This window comes from Dermacentor andersoni, chromosome 7 (assembly GCF_023375885.2).
Source record: "Dermacentor andersoni chromosome 7, qqDerAnde1_hic_scaffold, whole genome shotgun sequence".
Taxonomy (NCBI): Eukaryota; Metazoa; Arthropoda; class Arachnida; order Ixodida; family Ixodidae; genus Dermacentor; species Dermacentor andersoni.
In genome coordinates, this window is record NC_092820.1 from 175,330,486 (window position 1) to 175,344,859 (window position 14,374).

Here is a 14,374-nt window from a genome sequence, read left to right on the forward strand (position 1 = left end):
AATACTCATGCCATCTCTCATACCATTTTGCAACCACTGACAGCAACTGCACTGACTAGCGGTGACGCACAGCTATGTGGCAAAGCCTGATTACAGGAGATGTGAAAACCATGCGGGGAAAACATCATAATGGGGCGCAAGAGAGTCGAGAGTCCCCACACCGCACATTTATATGCAACTTCACAGATGTGCAAACACAAGAACAGCTATAACTAACTGTTTGGAGAAGAGTTGTACTTTGGTGCTTTGCTTAGTTAACATATCGTTAATTTGTGGATCACTGTTTCAACTTAAATATCTTCGTAATTGCAAATTTCTGCAATACTGACTCATTTGTACCAATCACTTAAGTGGACCAGTAGCAGGTGTAACTGCATCATTAGTCTACTTGTGAGAATTATAGTTGTCATAGTACCGCATCGGGGGGCACGAAATGGAATGTGTTTTCCTTGCTGTGAAAGCGTGCATCAATGCCATGGAAGCAGATGTGGCAGTTGCTGGGGCAGTGAGGAGCACATCAATCTGCATCGGTTGCGCTGACTCAGGTACGCTGCACAGCAATACATACTGAATGAGTGCTATGGTGAGGGAAGCTTGTATTTAGCTATTGAGTGTGTTTATGCACAACGTATCTATAGGAAGCCTGCAAGAACCAGTGAAATACGTTGGAAATGCTTTCATAAACAAACACTCCTAGATTCGTGTAGTGTATCTGTAAAAAATTATGAAAGGAGATATTAGGTATACCTTTAGTCACAGCCATTGTAGAAACAGCACAATAAATGCAATAAACATATACATATAACCTTATGGTGCATTAGATCTGGCTGTGGAGCAGCCGTGAGAATGCATTGCTTGCTGTCATTTTTCATTATTATGTCTAAGTAGCAAAAATGTTTTCATGACACTTGCCACGTACGTCACACACCTCCGAAAAATAAAAAGTGCAGATGGGGAAAAAGAATGTATTGAAGGGCAATCCAAACCTGGACCACAATGAAGATGGGGATATGTTACTTCAACACCACCTCTGAAGCTTGTGAAATGGCATTTCCAGTTGCCATATTAACCACTGCCTCAAAACTCTTGGGGCCTTTGCCGCATCATTCTCAGTTATTCGTATTTTAAGGCTGATTATCGTGCACTTTACGTACATTCTACTCTATCCTCTTGTCTTATATTGTGTATAATGCCTAGAACTTCTCATAAATGCCTGTTTCATTGAAATCGCGAGCCCTCCACCGTGCTAGCACTCATTGCTGTCGAAATCGCTATGGCACATCATCCTTCTTTTGTGTGCAGGTTTCTACCTCACACATCTAATGATGGGAAGGTGTGCATGTATGATAAACAGCTCTTTATGTGTTTTAACTGCTGTATTCAGGTGGTAGTGCGAAGCTTCGCGGAATGTGGTTGCAGACGAGCATTCTCCTTATGGATCTGCGTATCCTTCAGGCTAAATACTGGGATTGTTCGCTCGTATGTCTGCCATAGCTTTAGACACTTCATGAAAAGAAATAATCTGAGTGTTCAACAGCGTGCAACGGTACAACAAAGTGAGCCAGAAGACTAGCGAGAGAACAAGTAGTTTGTGCTGACTTCTCTAGGGAGAGTGGGATATATAAAGCCAGGTATGATGATTTTATTATTATGAAGATCAGGATTTCATATATATTAATTGCCTGCGAGTGGCTCTTGTTGCACTGAGGCTAACACAAAGACTTTCCGAATAGGTGTACAACATGGATGAAGTGTCAATGTCCTTTGACATGCCATCAAATCAGACGGGTCAGAGTGTCGGAAACAAGACACTTAGCATTAAGATGACTTGTAACGAGTTCAACTGTTAATGGTTGTCATATTCTGCCTTATGGGTGACAAGCTACCACCACTGGTTATCTTCAAATGCAAATTCATTCCAAAAGAAATTTTTTCTAACAGTGGTCATGTGCTATAAAACAAAAAAGGATGGATGAGCAATGCAATCATGCACAAGTGGATTGATGATGTGTTGCAGAAATGCAAAGGGTCACTTCTTAACCCAAAGTGCCTCTCGATAAGGGATTCCATGAAAGCATGTGCACATCTCATGGACACTGTGAAAGGATGACTACACCTTCAGCCTCTGGATGTCTCGGTGAACTGCACCTTCAAGAGCTAAGGTCACAAGAACTGGGACGTCCGGATGCAAGAAGGGGCACAGACATACCTGAAAAGCGGACAAATGCACAGGGCGTCTTGTGCAGAAGAACTGTGCAAGTGGGTCGCTGATTCACGCAACACCTTCCAATCGCTAGTTATTGTCAACAGTTTTACGAGGCAGTTTTCAGGCCCCTTTTCTCGGAAAAGTGTTCACGTTTGATTCAGATAAATAAGGTATGTCAGGTTTTGAAGGCGATGAAGACATTGGCAAGGCATTTGTAAATCCAACATGTTTCACTTGTTTTGTTTTTACAGCCACAATAAGAGTGATTTGGCAGATTTCAGGATTGTCTACTTGGACTACTCTTCCTATTGACTGACTTCTACCGAGACTTTTAGTGGTTGTGAATAAAATCTTTGCTTCTCTGCTGTATACTGCTTCATTCCTGCTGACTATATAGCGGGTGCAGACTAACTTTTTTAGACCCAAATTGCCCACTCAGGATTTTACTGTACTGTACACCTCTTTACTGTATATAGTCAACGTTTGATTTTTTGGACTCTGTAGGGTCTGCAAAACATCCGAAAAATCGGGAAGTCCAAAAAAAATGAATGCGTGCTTTTCCCCCAAAAGTTTAAAGTTGTCACAGGAACACCCGAAAACGTCTGAGAGCCTGCCAGTAGACTTATTAAGCGTATCGGTGCTCGTACTGCGAGAGGAAATGGAGGGTACGATCATCATCATCAGCCTATTTTATGTCTACTGCAGGACAACAGCCTGCAGTGGACACGCGTACACGCCTGTATAAATAAGGAATACATACTGTATGCCATGACAGTTGCTTCTTCCCACTCTTGGTATTGTTAGGAACGGCCTGCAGAGGTGCAGACATGCAAAGTTTTCTCAGCCAGCTGCGGCAGCGGCGTTGACATTTTCTGGGAAGCCACCGTCATCCTCCAGTCGAACGGCGCCACTAAGTCTACTGTGTGTGGAGGACAATACACCGCGTCAGCGACTCTTTGTCGCGGGAAGGCCGACATGAGTTTGACGAACCAGGCTTTGTTACTGAACTCGCCACCGCCGACCTGGTCTGCCGTGAGCGGGGGAGTTCCCGAGGGAAGGTATTTGGTGGAACCTCCCCACGCGCCTTTCAAGACGTAAGCCCCGAGTTCTGCGAAGCCCGTCTCACCTCGGTGGGGGCAGAGAAACCAGTGCGTACGTGTGTGTGTGAGCCCTCCTTCTCCAAAAAGGCGGGTAAACTAATATGACGCTGGACGCTACGAATTGGCGGTGAACTGCCGTTTTCCCTCACCTAGGGATCTAGGGAGAACGGAGTGCTTATAAGCAGCCGTTTGTCGGCTGCTAGGGCGTGCTCTGTGATTGTGCTCTGTGATCATGCTCTGTAATTGTGCTCATGAGCTGTGTGCTCGTGCTCGACAAGCAGTGTGTTTGGAGCTTCGTGCTCGCATGCTGTATGCTTCGTCTTGCGTGCTCCATTTGGAAGTCACGCTAATCGAATGTATCGCTTGTTCTAATGTAAATATCTGTAAATAAACCCTGTACGTTTAGTTCCTCCCAAGTTCCTCCCTACGACCTCCAACCCTTACAACTGGTGGCAGCGGCAAGATCGTCCGACCGCAGAAGATCTACCGCAGAAGGGTACTCCGCAAGGGTCTATATTATCTCCTTTCTTCTTCAACATCGGACTTAGAAAACTTGCTTTACAACTGGAAAACATCCCAAAACTCGGATGTGCCTTCTATGCCGACGATATCACTCTATGGGCAACCAAGGGTTCATACGGCGACAGAGAAAACACGTTACTCACAGCTATCGGATACATCGAGTCATACCTAACCACAGCAGGAATGAGGTGTGCCCCACACAAGTCGGAGTACCTTCAAGTCCGGCCTAAGCAAACTAAGGAACATCGAGCCCCGCCAATACATCTCGAGATTGCCGGGCAACCTATGAAGCGCGTCCCGACCGCACGCATACTAGGTATGCACATCCAGGAGAACAACGGCATAAAGCTAGCCTCAGAGAAATTAAATCACGTTATAAGAAGCACCGCATCACTCATCGCCAGAGTAGCGCGCAGCAAAGATGGTTTCACAGAGGACGAAACCTTAAGACTGGTACAAGCCCTCGTCATCAGCCGTGTCACGTACGCACTACCGTATCAAGTCAAGCGCAAAAGCGAGACAGAACGCATGGACACTCTTATAATAACCGCGTACAAAACGGCCTTACAGCTACCGTCAAGCACAAGCACAAAGAAATTACTAGCGCTAGGCGTATACAACACCTTTGAGGAGCTAGCAAGTGCCACGCTCATAGCGCAGAGGGAGCGCCTCAACAAGACTCAACAGGGAAGACACCTTCTTCAACGGCTAGGGTACCCGCTGACACCTCAGTACTGCAAAAAAGAAACACAACTCTTGCCTAACCACATTAGAGAGAACATTGTAGTAGACCCTATCCCCAAGAACATGCACCCCACCCACAATCAGGAGAGAAGAGCAGCGCGTGCCCGCATGTTGCACAAACGTTGTTTCAGAGACCCGGATACGTACTACACGGACGCTAGCCCGTATCCCTCGTCGCCACGTTGCGGGCTCAAATACACAATCGCCGTTGTCAATCAGGGGAACCTGGTAGCCTCAGCCTCCATCCGCGCCACATGCAGCGCAGCAGCAGAAGCAGCAGCAATCGCTCTCGCACTTCGCGACGCTGAGAGCAAGGGAAGGTCCGCCCGTGTCCTTACTGACTCATAAGCGGCTTGCTGTTTATACCTGAATGGAACACTCCCTATACAAGCCATTCGAATCCTGGGTCGCACACTACAATGGACCCATGGTATCGTCTGGTGCCCCGGGCACGAAGGCCTGCGGGGCAACGAAGAGGCGGACTGCGCAGCTCGAGGTCTCACTAGCCGAGCGGCAGACCACACCGTTCTTCAGCCCCCGACAGACCGACGAGCGACCCACGAGTTATTAACGACAGGTCAACAAATACTACAGGACCAACGGCTCGGAAGAACGCAATACGCTCCCCCACACAAAGCTCTCAATAAACTCCAGGCAAGGGACTGGCGCCGCCTGCAAACTAACACATACCCACACTTGTCTCGTCTACACGCAATCTACCCAGACAGTTATACGTCCCGAACATGTCCCTGGTGTAGCAACCACACAGCGACACTCGTGCACATAACACATGAATGCACCGACCGTCCGGGCGACGCAATTTCGCCACGAGTCGCAACACACACACTCACTACGTGGTCTTGGGAGGCGAGACTCTCCGAACTGGACCTGGGAAGCCAACTAGTGACCCTCGACCAGGCCCGGCGAGCCGCGATCGCCAGTGGAGCCCTGTCAGAGGGAACCACCCAGGAATAAACCGCGCAACGGTTTCTGCAATAATAAAGTTTCTCCTACTCCTCCTCCTCCGACAACCCCTACAGTATGCTACACAGCAATACTTTGCGTATGCTACACCGCACAATGCTGTGTTGAGGCGAAGTTGATTTTCGCAAATCGGCATGATGCAACGCGCCGTGCTTTTCGAGCTTCAAAGCCAATGACAAGGATTACAAAAGCGGAGTCAGTGCCATTGCGGACAGTGGTGAATTATTTCAATGAAAAACATGGTACCGAACGGCAAGAAGCCTGATAACATCGAAGCAGCTAAACCTAGCGTTGCTGCAGTGGTGGCTAAGGCTGTGAGTGGTTTTGCGTGTGAGAGCGCTAATTCAAGGCGTCGAGATAATCAAAATGGTGGTGGCTTTGATTAATGCCTTTTCGGACCTGTGCTCATGGCAATAAGTCCGTAAAAGCAGATGGCAACGGAATGCAAATCAGATGGTGAGTTTTTTTATACATTGACTCTATAGGGTACGCGGTGGGTGCTGCGAAGCAGTCTGAATTATCCGGTGTGTCCGAGGAATCAGGCGTCCGGAAAATAGGTTGTTGCCCGTATGGTATGATAATGTACACCTCTGCTACAGCGCAGACAATCCGCCATCTGCAGACTATCCTTCGACTACCGGAGTTTCATGACACCGCAAATTATGTTGAAGACAGAGAGTGGCATTCATTTAATGCAACCTATTGGTTGGTAATTATCATGGTGATGGCATGAATATTCTTGCAACCCTAACCTTTTCTTTCACTTCAGTTTTCAACGTTGTACGCAGAGTCCGTTTGGCTACAAAATGACTGCGCCAACTGGATGCACCATTACCATACATACCAACTCGCCTGATTTGTCTGGGAGACTCCCGCAGCGCAGTCACATCATAAGAAGCCAATATGCATGAAGTAGATAACCAGAGTCACACTTAAATCCAAGTAAGCCATTTGTGTGTAGGCAGTGTAGGCCTAGCTCGCCAGTATTATGCAGTTGAGTAAAAAGAGCCCACTCTCACGGGGCAAATGTGTTCCGTAATTATACACACGTGCACACATCGTCTCCAGTCACAGTACAAGTGCAGAGACATCTAATGAGTGCCGTTCAGCACTGTTTGTGACATTGCTGTTATCCAGAAAAAACTGAGTGAAATTTTTAAAAATTATTTTTCTTTTGTCGTCCCCCCACTCCTCTCCTGCCTTTCGAGGTTCCCAGGTTGCCAGTTATTCATTGCACTCCACCTTAGCATCAGCATAGCAGTGGAGCCAGGGCAGCATGTTGCCCTGGCTCTTTCATTGTTGCCTTGGTGAATGAATGTACACCCGCTAGAATTCTTTCTGAGCTGCTGTGTGGAAGCAATAGTCTGAGTGGAACGCCCAATAAACACTGTCTAAAACTACCAAATGTTTTCATTGGGCCCTAACAAATGCTGGCAGTTTTGTGTCAGTCGGCCGTTGTCTGTACGGTACAATAATGTGCACCTCTGCTGCAGCGCAGAAGATCTGTCGTTGTACACCATCAAGACAGGACATCTGCAACACTGCCGGCCACACTTTTCATTATCTTAGTGTTGTGAGACACGTAGTAGCTGCCAGGACACCATATTCACCGCTTGGTAGCAGCTGCCTCACATGCCGCGTTGTGGCAACATGTTGCCTTCATGTATCACTAGAACAGGGTTCGAGGAGCTGGAGTCAAATGCTGAACCTTTGTATTGCTGTAGATGCCCTGTCCTTTTTGCAAAACTGTGAATTTTTCATTTATTGAAGAATTACGATTAAGTGGAAAATTCTTCCTGTGCATGTCTGCCAGGTTATTGAAATTACCAGCTGGAAGGCTGGAAACGTGAGGTTTCATCGTAGTACAATTTGAGCATTATAAATTCGGACAATTTTTTGAGGCTAACTGTAATCTGTTTGGATTGTTTTTCTTTTAGTAGGAAGCTGTTGTGCGACAAAGCAGCTTGTTGTGTACTGTGTGTGTGCAGTTTGTCGGTGGTGAGCTGCGTCGTCGCCAGCCATCACTGTCGCTCTTCCTGGAGGAAGCTGAGGGGCTGGCAGTGTTGCACCCCACGCTCAAGGAGGAAGTGAACCGGCGAGTGAACCTGTTGAGCAACAAGCGTGAGGCCGTCCAGCGAGCCCTGGACCCCGACCGGGCAGCTGCACTGGCTCCTGCTGTTGGGGAGGCTTTCCAAGGCAAGACCAACTAAGATTTAGTGACGAAATATGCTAATAGTAATACTGAGTACAGAGACATGCATAATTACCAGGCATTTGAGGGACACAGACAAGACAAAGCAACTGTTTATTTCGTCTCTTCTGCCTTGCTAATTTCATATCTGCATACCTCGCTATTGCAAGTTTTGTAATTTGCAATGAGGCGTCACCACTTCATCCCACTTGCGGTTTTGCTATCAGCTAAAAAGAAACCTTGAGATCAGATGTCCTGCATGTCAAATTACAGTCAACTTCCATTGATTAGACCCTGATGGGACTGATGAAATTTATTGAAATGTCCAGCGGGTCTAAATAAAGAAAATGCAGAAGAAAAGCCAAAACACAAGCTGATTTATTTGGTAGTATATTTTTCTGATTCAAATATGACCCCGAATCAGATACGTGCATGCTTTCTATGTGTCCAAAGTAGAACACTAATGTAGATATGCGCACCATATATTTCTGGCAGGAAAAAGGGTCAAGGGTTTAATATGTGTTGCACGTATGTGGTCATTATCCTAAAATCAGCTTCGCAGCACTACATTCTTGTAAAGCATACAAAGGCCGTGAAGGTGGCTTTGGTACCGTGTCCAGTTGCACCAAACAGACAATTTTCAACCCAATTTTCTTGGAAAAGAAAACAGTGTGTATCAGAATCAGGCAAGTACAGTAATCACACATTGTGAGCTACTGTTATTGCTTGAAAATCTTCCCAGGGCAGGCCAAAAATAGGCCTTTTCTATGTGGGATGACGTGTGTTTTAACATATTCACTGTTCCCTAAGCTCCTCCGAGTCAGGTGCTGCCAATAAAGGGGTCACTGTAGGGGTCAGGCGCATACGTCCTGGCTGGTCAACTTCGAATTATGCGGTGAAGACCAACTTTAGAATCAAGATAATAAAAGTTTGGGCCTATAGAAATGCATGGGCACTGTCTGGGACTTTCGGCCAAGATCAAATAACCAAAAAAGTTAAGTTAAAATTGGAGTCAAATTAACGGACGGGTACTGCAGTAACACAGTTTACCCCCCTCTTGCTATGAACCTGATGTGGTGGCCTGACGACTATACAAACAGTGCCAATATTCTATTTTTTTTTTTCATCTGTTGTTTCTTCAAGGCAATTTTTAGTTTGCTTTTATGTGCACTTTATGGCGCCACTAATCGCAGTGTTGTGAAGCCGCATCTGGAGGCAGAGAACTTGTTCATTTGTCACTTACCTGGTAGTTAAGCAATAATGACAGAAATGCAGGCAGACATGACAATTTTTTATTAGCCAGCAATATAACTTAAATCTCCATTGGCACACTGTGATGCAATTTCCAAGGCATGACTAATCCGGTGACATCAGAAATGCTTGCTGCGATATTTTGGGGCAACACAACAATGCTTGCTTTTTCATCTTTCTGTGTGCATTTCGACACGTGTCGCAGGTGGCATGCAAGAGCTCACCTAAATAGGTTCTGGTCCTTTGTCAGCTGGCACTAGTCATGACGCCAGAAGTGACAGCGAAGTTGTCTCAACGGCAAGTGACATCATAAAGCTCTTTGGTTACCGCTTTGGGTTCGTGTTGTTGCCCACTCTCATCCTCTTTTTTTTGTCCAACCACATTACTTGACCTGAAGCTGTACAACAATGCTCTCGCAACAATGCTTTCTCTGATGCCATGTCTATATTGTCCGCACTGTCATAACTTGGGAAAAGGTTATGTGCAGTATCATTCCCCACTTGTTCTGCCAAGCCTGGCATTATCTCTCCTGCTTCCTTCGAGAATCCTTTAATCTAAACACATCCTTCATTCCATCCCTTCATGCTAGCTACTTTCGATTGTTCAGTTCCTGCCAAGGGCTGCCAATAGGCCCTTGTCAGCCCTGTCTTCAGGGAATAAGGTGAGTCTCCAACCAGCCTGTCATGATATCTCAGTTGCTATGGCGTTCCGACGCTGAACAATACGTTGTGGGTCCATTTTTCGGCCATGACGGTCGCACTCCAAATCGGGCAGACTGCAAGAGAGCTTTTGTACCATGCTTTCGGTGCAAGGTAAAGAGCCGCAGTTGGTCAAAATTAATGCACAGACGTCCACTACAGTGTGCCTCACAACTGACCAGGCAGTTTTGCTATGTTGAACCACACAATTTCATTTAATCCGCCAATCTCCCTATTTTTATCACATCTCTCCTCAGTTGGACTCTTGAGTGAATTTCCAATAAGCATGTCCGCAACCACCTTGATGTCCAGCAACTTCTTCCAGAATTATAATGACATTTCCGAAATGCACACTTCTGCAAAGTATCTCTGCTTTGGTCGGCCTCTTCATCTGTGACTGTTGCCTGTGATAGTTGCCTGCAAAGTGGGGTCATTCTGCGGAATTCATTATCATCATCAGCAGCAGCAGCCTATTTGATGTCCACTGCAGGACAAATGCCTTTTCCTGCGATCTCCAATTACCCCTGTCTTGCGCCAACCTATCCCAACTAGCGCCCGTGAATTTTCTCATTTCATCGCCCCACCTAGTCTTCTGCTGTCCTCGACTGTGTTTCCCTCCTCTTGGTACCCATTCTGTAACCCTAATGGTCTAACAGTTATCTAACCTGTGTATTTCATGACCTGCCCAGCTCCATCTTTTTCTCTTAATGTCAATTATAATATCGACTATACCCGTTTGCTTTCTGATCCAAACTGCTATTTTTCTGTCTCTTAACGTTATGCCTAGCATTCCTTGTTCCATCGCTCTTTGTGCGGTCCTTAACTTAATTGTTCTCGAGCTTCTTTGTCAGTCTCCAAGTTTCTGCCCCATATGTCAGCACCGATAAAATACACGATTGTACACCGTCCTTTTCAATTATAATAGTGAGCTTCCAGTCAGGAGCTCACAATGTCTGCCGTATACGCTCCAACCCATTTTTACTCTTCTGTGAATTTGCTTTTCATGATCAGGGTTCAGCGTGATTAATTGACCTAGGTAAACGTACTCCTTCACAGACTCTAGAGGCTGACTGGTGATCCTGAACTCTTGTTCCCTTGCCCGGTTATTCATCATTATCTTTGTCTTCTGCATATTAATCTTCAACCCGACCCTTACACTCTGTCTGTTAAGGTGCCCAATCATTTGTTGTAACTAAACTGCAGTGTAGCTGAACAGAACAATGTCATCTGCAAATCGAAAGTTGCTGAGATATTCGCTGTCGATTCTTACTCCTAAGCCTTCCCAGTTTGACAGCTTGAATACTTCTTCCAAGCACTCAGTGAATAGCGTGGGAGAGATTATGTCTCCCTGTCTGACCCCTTTCTTTATAGGTATCTGTCTACTTTTCTTGTGTAGGGTTAAGGTAGCTATGGAATCTCTGTAGATATTTTCCAAGATATTTACATAAGCGGTCTGTACTTCTTGATTACATAATGGCTCTATGACTGCTGGTTTCTCTACTGAATCAAATGCCTTTTCGTAATGTATGAAGGCCATATAGAGAGGCAGATTGTACTCTGTGGATTTCTGCAGAGTACAATCTACAGATTTCTGCATTTCTGCTGAATTACAGAAATGCATTTCTCAGTGTAGCTGCAGGTGTCTTGACCATAAATTTCTGTCTTGTTACGTGACCCTTGCACCTTACAATAGGTTCCTTGAGATGTCTCAGCATACCTTGCAAGTAACTTGGAGCCGCAGTACATTCTTGGCCAGTGGCAAAGCACCACCTGCAAAGTGCTGCTAGTGTTTCTGAGACCCACGTACTCAACAAAACTTTGTAGATGTCTCTATTGTGTGCATCTGAGACTCCGTGTGCTAATTTGTGTGCTTATGGGATCACAGTATACAGTCGGGGTCACCCTTGTGTGGAGCATGGGAACAGCGGCCACTGGGGCGCTCTGGCAACAGCCAGCGACGTCTAATGGCAGCTGCTGAGCTAGAGATAAGAAGTGTCTGGGCACGCGTGGCCGATGCATCTAATCTCGGGCCCAACCGCTACCATTACACGTTTCTGGCTGTACATCATAACTGCCACCCAGCAACCAGAGTAGCATGCCAGGTTATCGGTGTGGCTATTTTGTCCAGCATGTCAATAAAGTTTGTATCTCTCTGTCTCACGAAGCTATAGGCAACATGCAAAGATGGTGCTTATGTCAAAATGTTGCCTTGTCATGCTACCTCATCAGAATAAAGTGCATGTTCCATGAATATTTTATCTTTAAAGTGCTGTGGTGCTTCATAGAAATATGGTGCAGACTGCCATGAAAACCTCTACCACAAAAGACCAAAACCAACACAGTGGCGCCTGTAGTTAGAACCAGCGTCATTGTTTACTGTCATTGATTGGTAGAGGCTGGTTCAGGACAAGTTGGTTATTGTCCAGATAGCAGAGAGCTAATTACATTGAGGAGGATGCAGATGTTCTTTGCTCCAATTCTGAAAATTTTTACAAAGCTTTTGTCCACGTTTTCAATGAGAGTGCCATGGGCATCGCCGTCATGCTCTCTGGACTGTGCTAATTCCGCATGACCGCCAGTGCTAAAGCATTGCAGACGCCTCTGCGCATGCCTTTGTACTCCCACGCCACATTTCAGATACAAGGTTTTCGCTCTCCCCGATGGAAATGTCTACAGTATCCATTTGTGCAGCACGCTGTAATGTTAATTTGCATGTTATTACAACACTAGAAGTGCCACCTTTATAGGGCAGTATTGCCTTATTAAGCTTATTTATTTACCTCCTGAGGTTTTACAGTAGCTTTGTCTTTTGATGTGTGCTTGTTCAATGCATACAGTGAATGAAGGTAAAATTGCACAAAAACTTTTTGAGCTTAGGCTTCAATGCTTAAGACTAAAGCTTTCTCCTCTATTGCTGGCTTTTGTATTTTCTAAAAAGCCATTTTGAAGCTCAATTTTTATTGTGACAGTCAATGCTTTTTCAGCCTATGCCTTCCCCTGAAGCATATCTTTAGTCGTCTTTTGCAACAGCTCTTCAACGGATGCTCTTGTGTTGTTTTTGTTCTGTTGTCTGTGCATGGCCTTTGGAAATAGAAGTGGCTCAGGAAATGCGCTGCTTGAGGCGTTGGCTCAAGGAGCTGGAGGCCCGGCTGCCTAGCCAGATGGCCATCTCTTCAGCGTGGACGCACACTGAGATCCAAGAAAGATTGTGTGCCCAACAGGTCAGCTTTGACTCCTCTTCCGCCTTCTTTTTCAGCAAGGAGGACTCAATCATCTTTTCTAGAAAGCCTCAGTACTGTTCGCAATTCATAGATGAAGGAAAATTATTACGGTTTGCTATCCTAGTCACAAATCTCAACTTTTCACGAGAAACTGCGATACAGGAAAGTATGTTGCAGTCAGACGACAGCACGAGTTGGAAATGTTGTTACTGTAGACCAGGCGTGAAGGTTTCGACTGCAGTACCTCTGCGTAAAGCGGTGCAGACTCCATTCTCTGAATGAAATCTGGCTCATCTGTGCTCGGCAGTTATGGGAGTAACTTTCTTCGATTATCCGTTTGGTTTACACTGAACACGGAGTTTTTTTTAGGAATGGCACACTTCCCAGCATTTTCTCATTTTGATTCCTCCTTTCGGTGAGGCAGGTCTGAAAATATTACACAGAGGAACAGCATTTTCATAGCACACCTATTGGTATGCTGTGTCATTGTCATATTTTTAATACATACGATTGTCACAAACATTACAGTGCATGTTTTTGAGGTCTCTATACAGCCATATTACATCCACCCTTTGCCTGTAATTGCCGCATTTAAAACTTGTGATTACTCGCTTGCTTTGGCACTCTTTGGCCACACCTGACCCTTGCACCTTTAAACACTGCACTTCAATGAAATCAATCAGGAACAATGTGTTCATTTGGCATCAGAAAATACATCACCTTACATAATGTTTAAATCTATACAATGGGATTATGTCCATGTCATGTTTAAGTATTCAATTTTCAGCCAACTTTATAACCAGTCATGAAAACAAGTTCCTTAGCTTGAGGATTTCCGGTATTTGGGCCAATAAATGAAAACAGAACAAAATTATAACTAGATTATTTATACACTCTAAATGCATTTTCGCGACAATCAATAAAGCAAGAAGTATTGCATATTGCATGCAGACAAGGTATTCCTGCTGTGTTTCTTTTTGGAAGCTTTTTGTGCCCTGTGGTGCTCACAAACAAGCCGAAATATAGATATCGTCAGTGAAGAGATTTGCATTGTCTCGGCTGCAGTGCATGCACAGCCGTGGACTTAACTGTTTACGTCCTGGGGTCTCATCATGGACTACTTTGAAAGGCATGCTTCTACAAGCTGTCGTAAACTGGTGTGACTTTGGTTACTTTTGGCCAAACATACATTGTGCGGTTTTGGTTAAAAAGGAAGCTTCTTTCCGAGGTGAGAGATGGGGCTAGTTGCTATTTCATGAACTAATTTTCTTAGCGTGTGAAAACCACAGACACAGAAAGGCGATGAGCAAAACGAGAACAAAGTAAAAGCGGGAGCCAACGTTTCGAGAAGTGGACAAGTGCATAGACACGAACACAGAAAGAGTAATACAAGCGGAAGTGCTAACTTCCAGCAAATTTGTATAACTAAATACCTGCTATTTATACATTGAAGACAT

General features: G+C 45.3%; 1 protein-coding gene across 4 annotated transcripts in view; it reads left to right on the forward strand.

Moving 5' to 3' along the window:
• The window catches only part of LOC126532996 (uncharacterized), a 671,944-nt gene that overhangs the window by 343,252 nt on the left and 314,318 nt on the right, over positions 1-14,374 (forward strand). For all 4 annotated transcript variants that reach the window (XM_055071672.2, XM_055071674.2, XM_050180179.3 and 1 more), the window contains 2 exons: positions 7,545-7,752; positions 12,790-12,917. In XM_055071672.2, the coding sequence (XP_054927647.2) occupies positions 7,545-7,752; positions 12,790-12,917 (336 nt within the window). The remainder of the gene's footprint in view (positions 1-7,544; positions 7,753-12,789; positions 12,918-14,374) is intronic.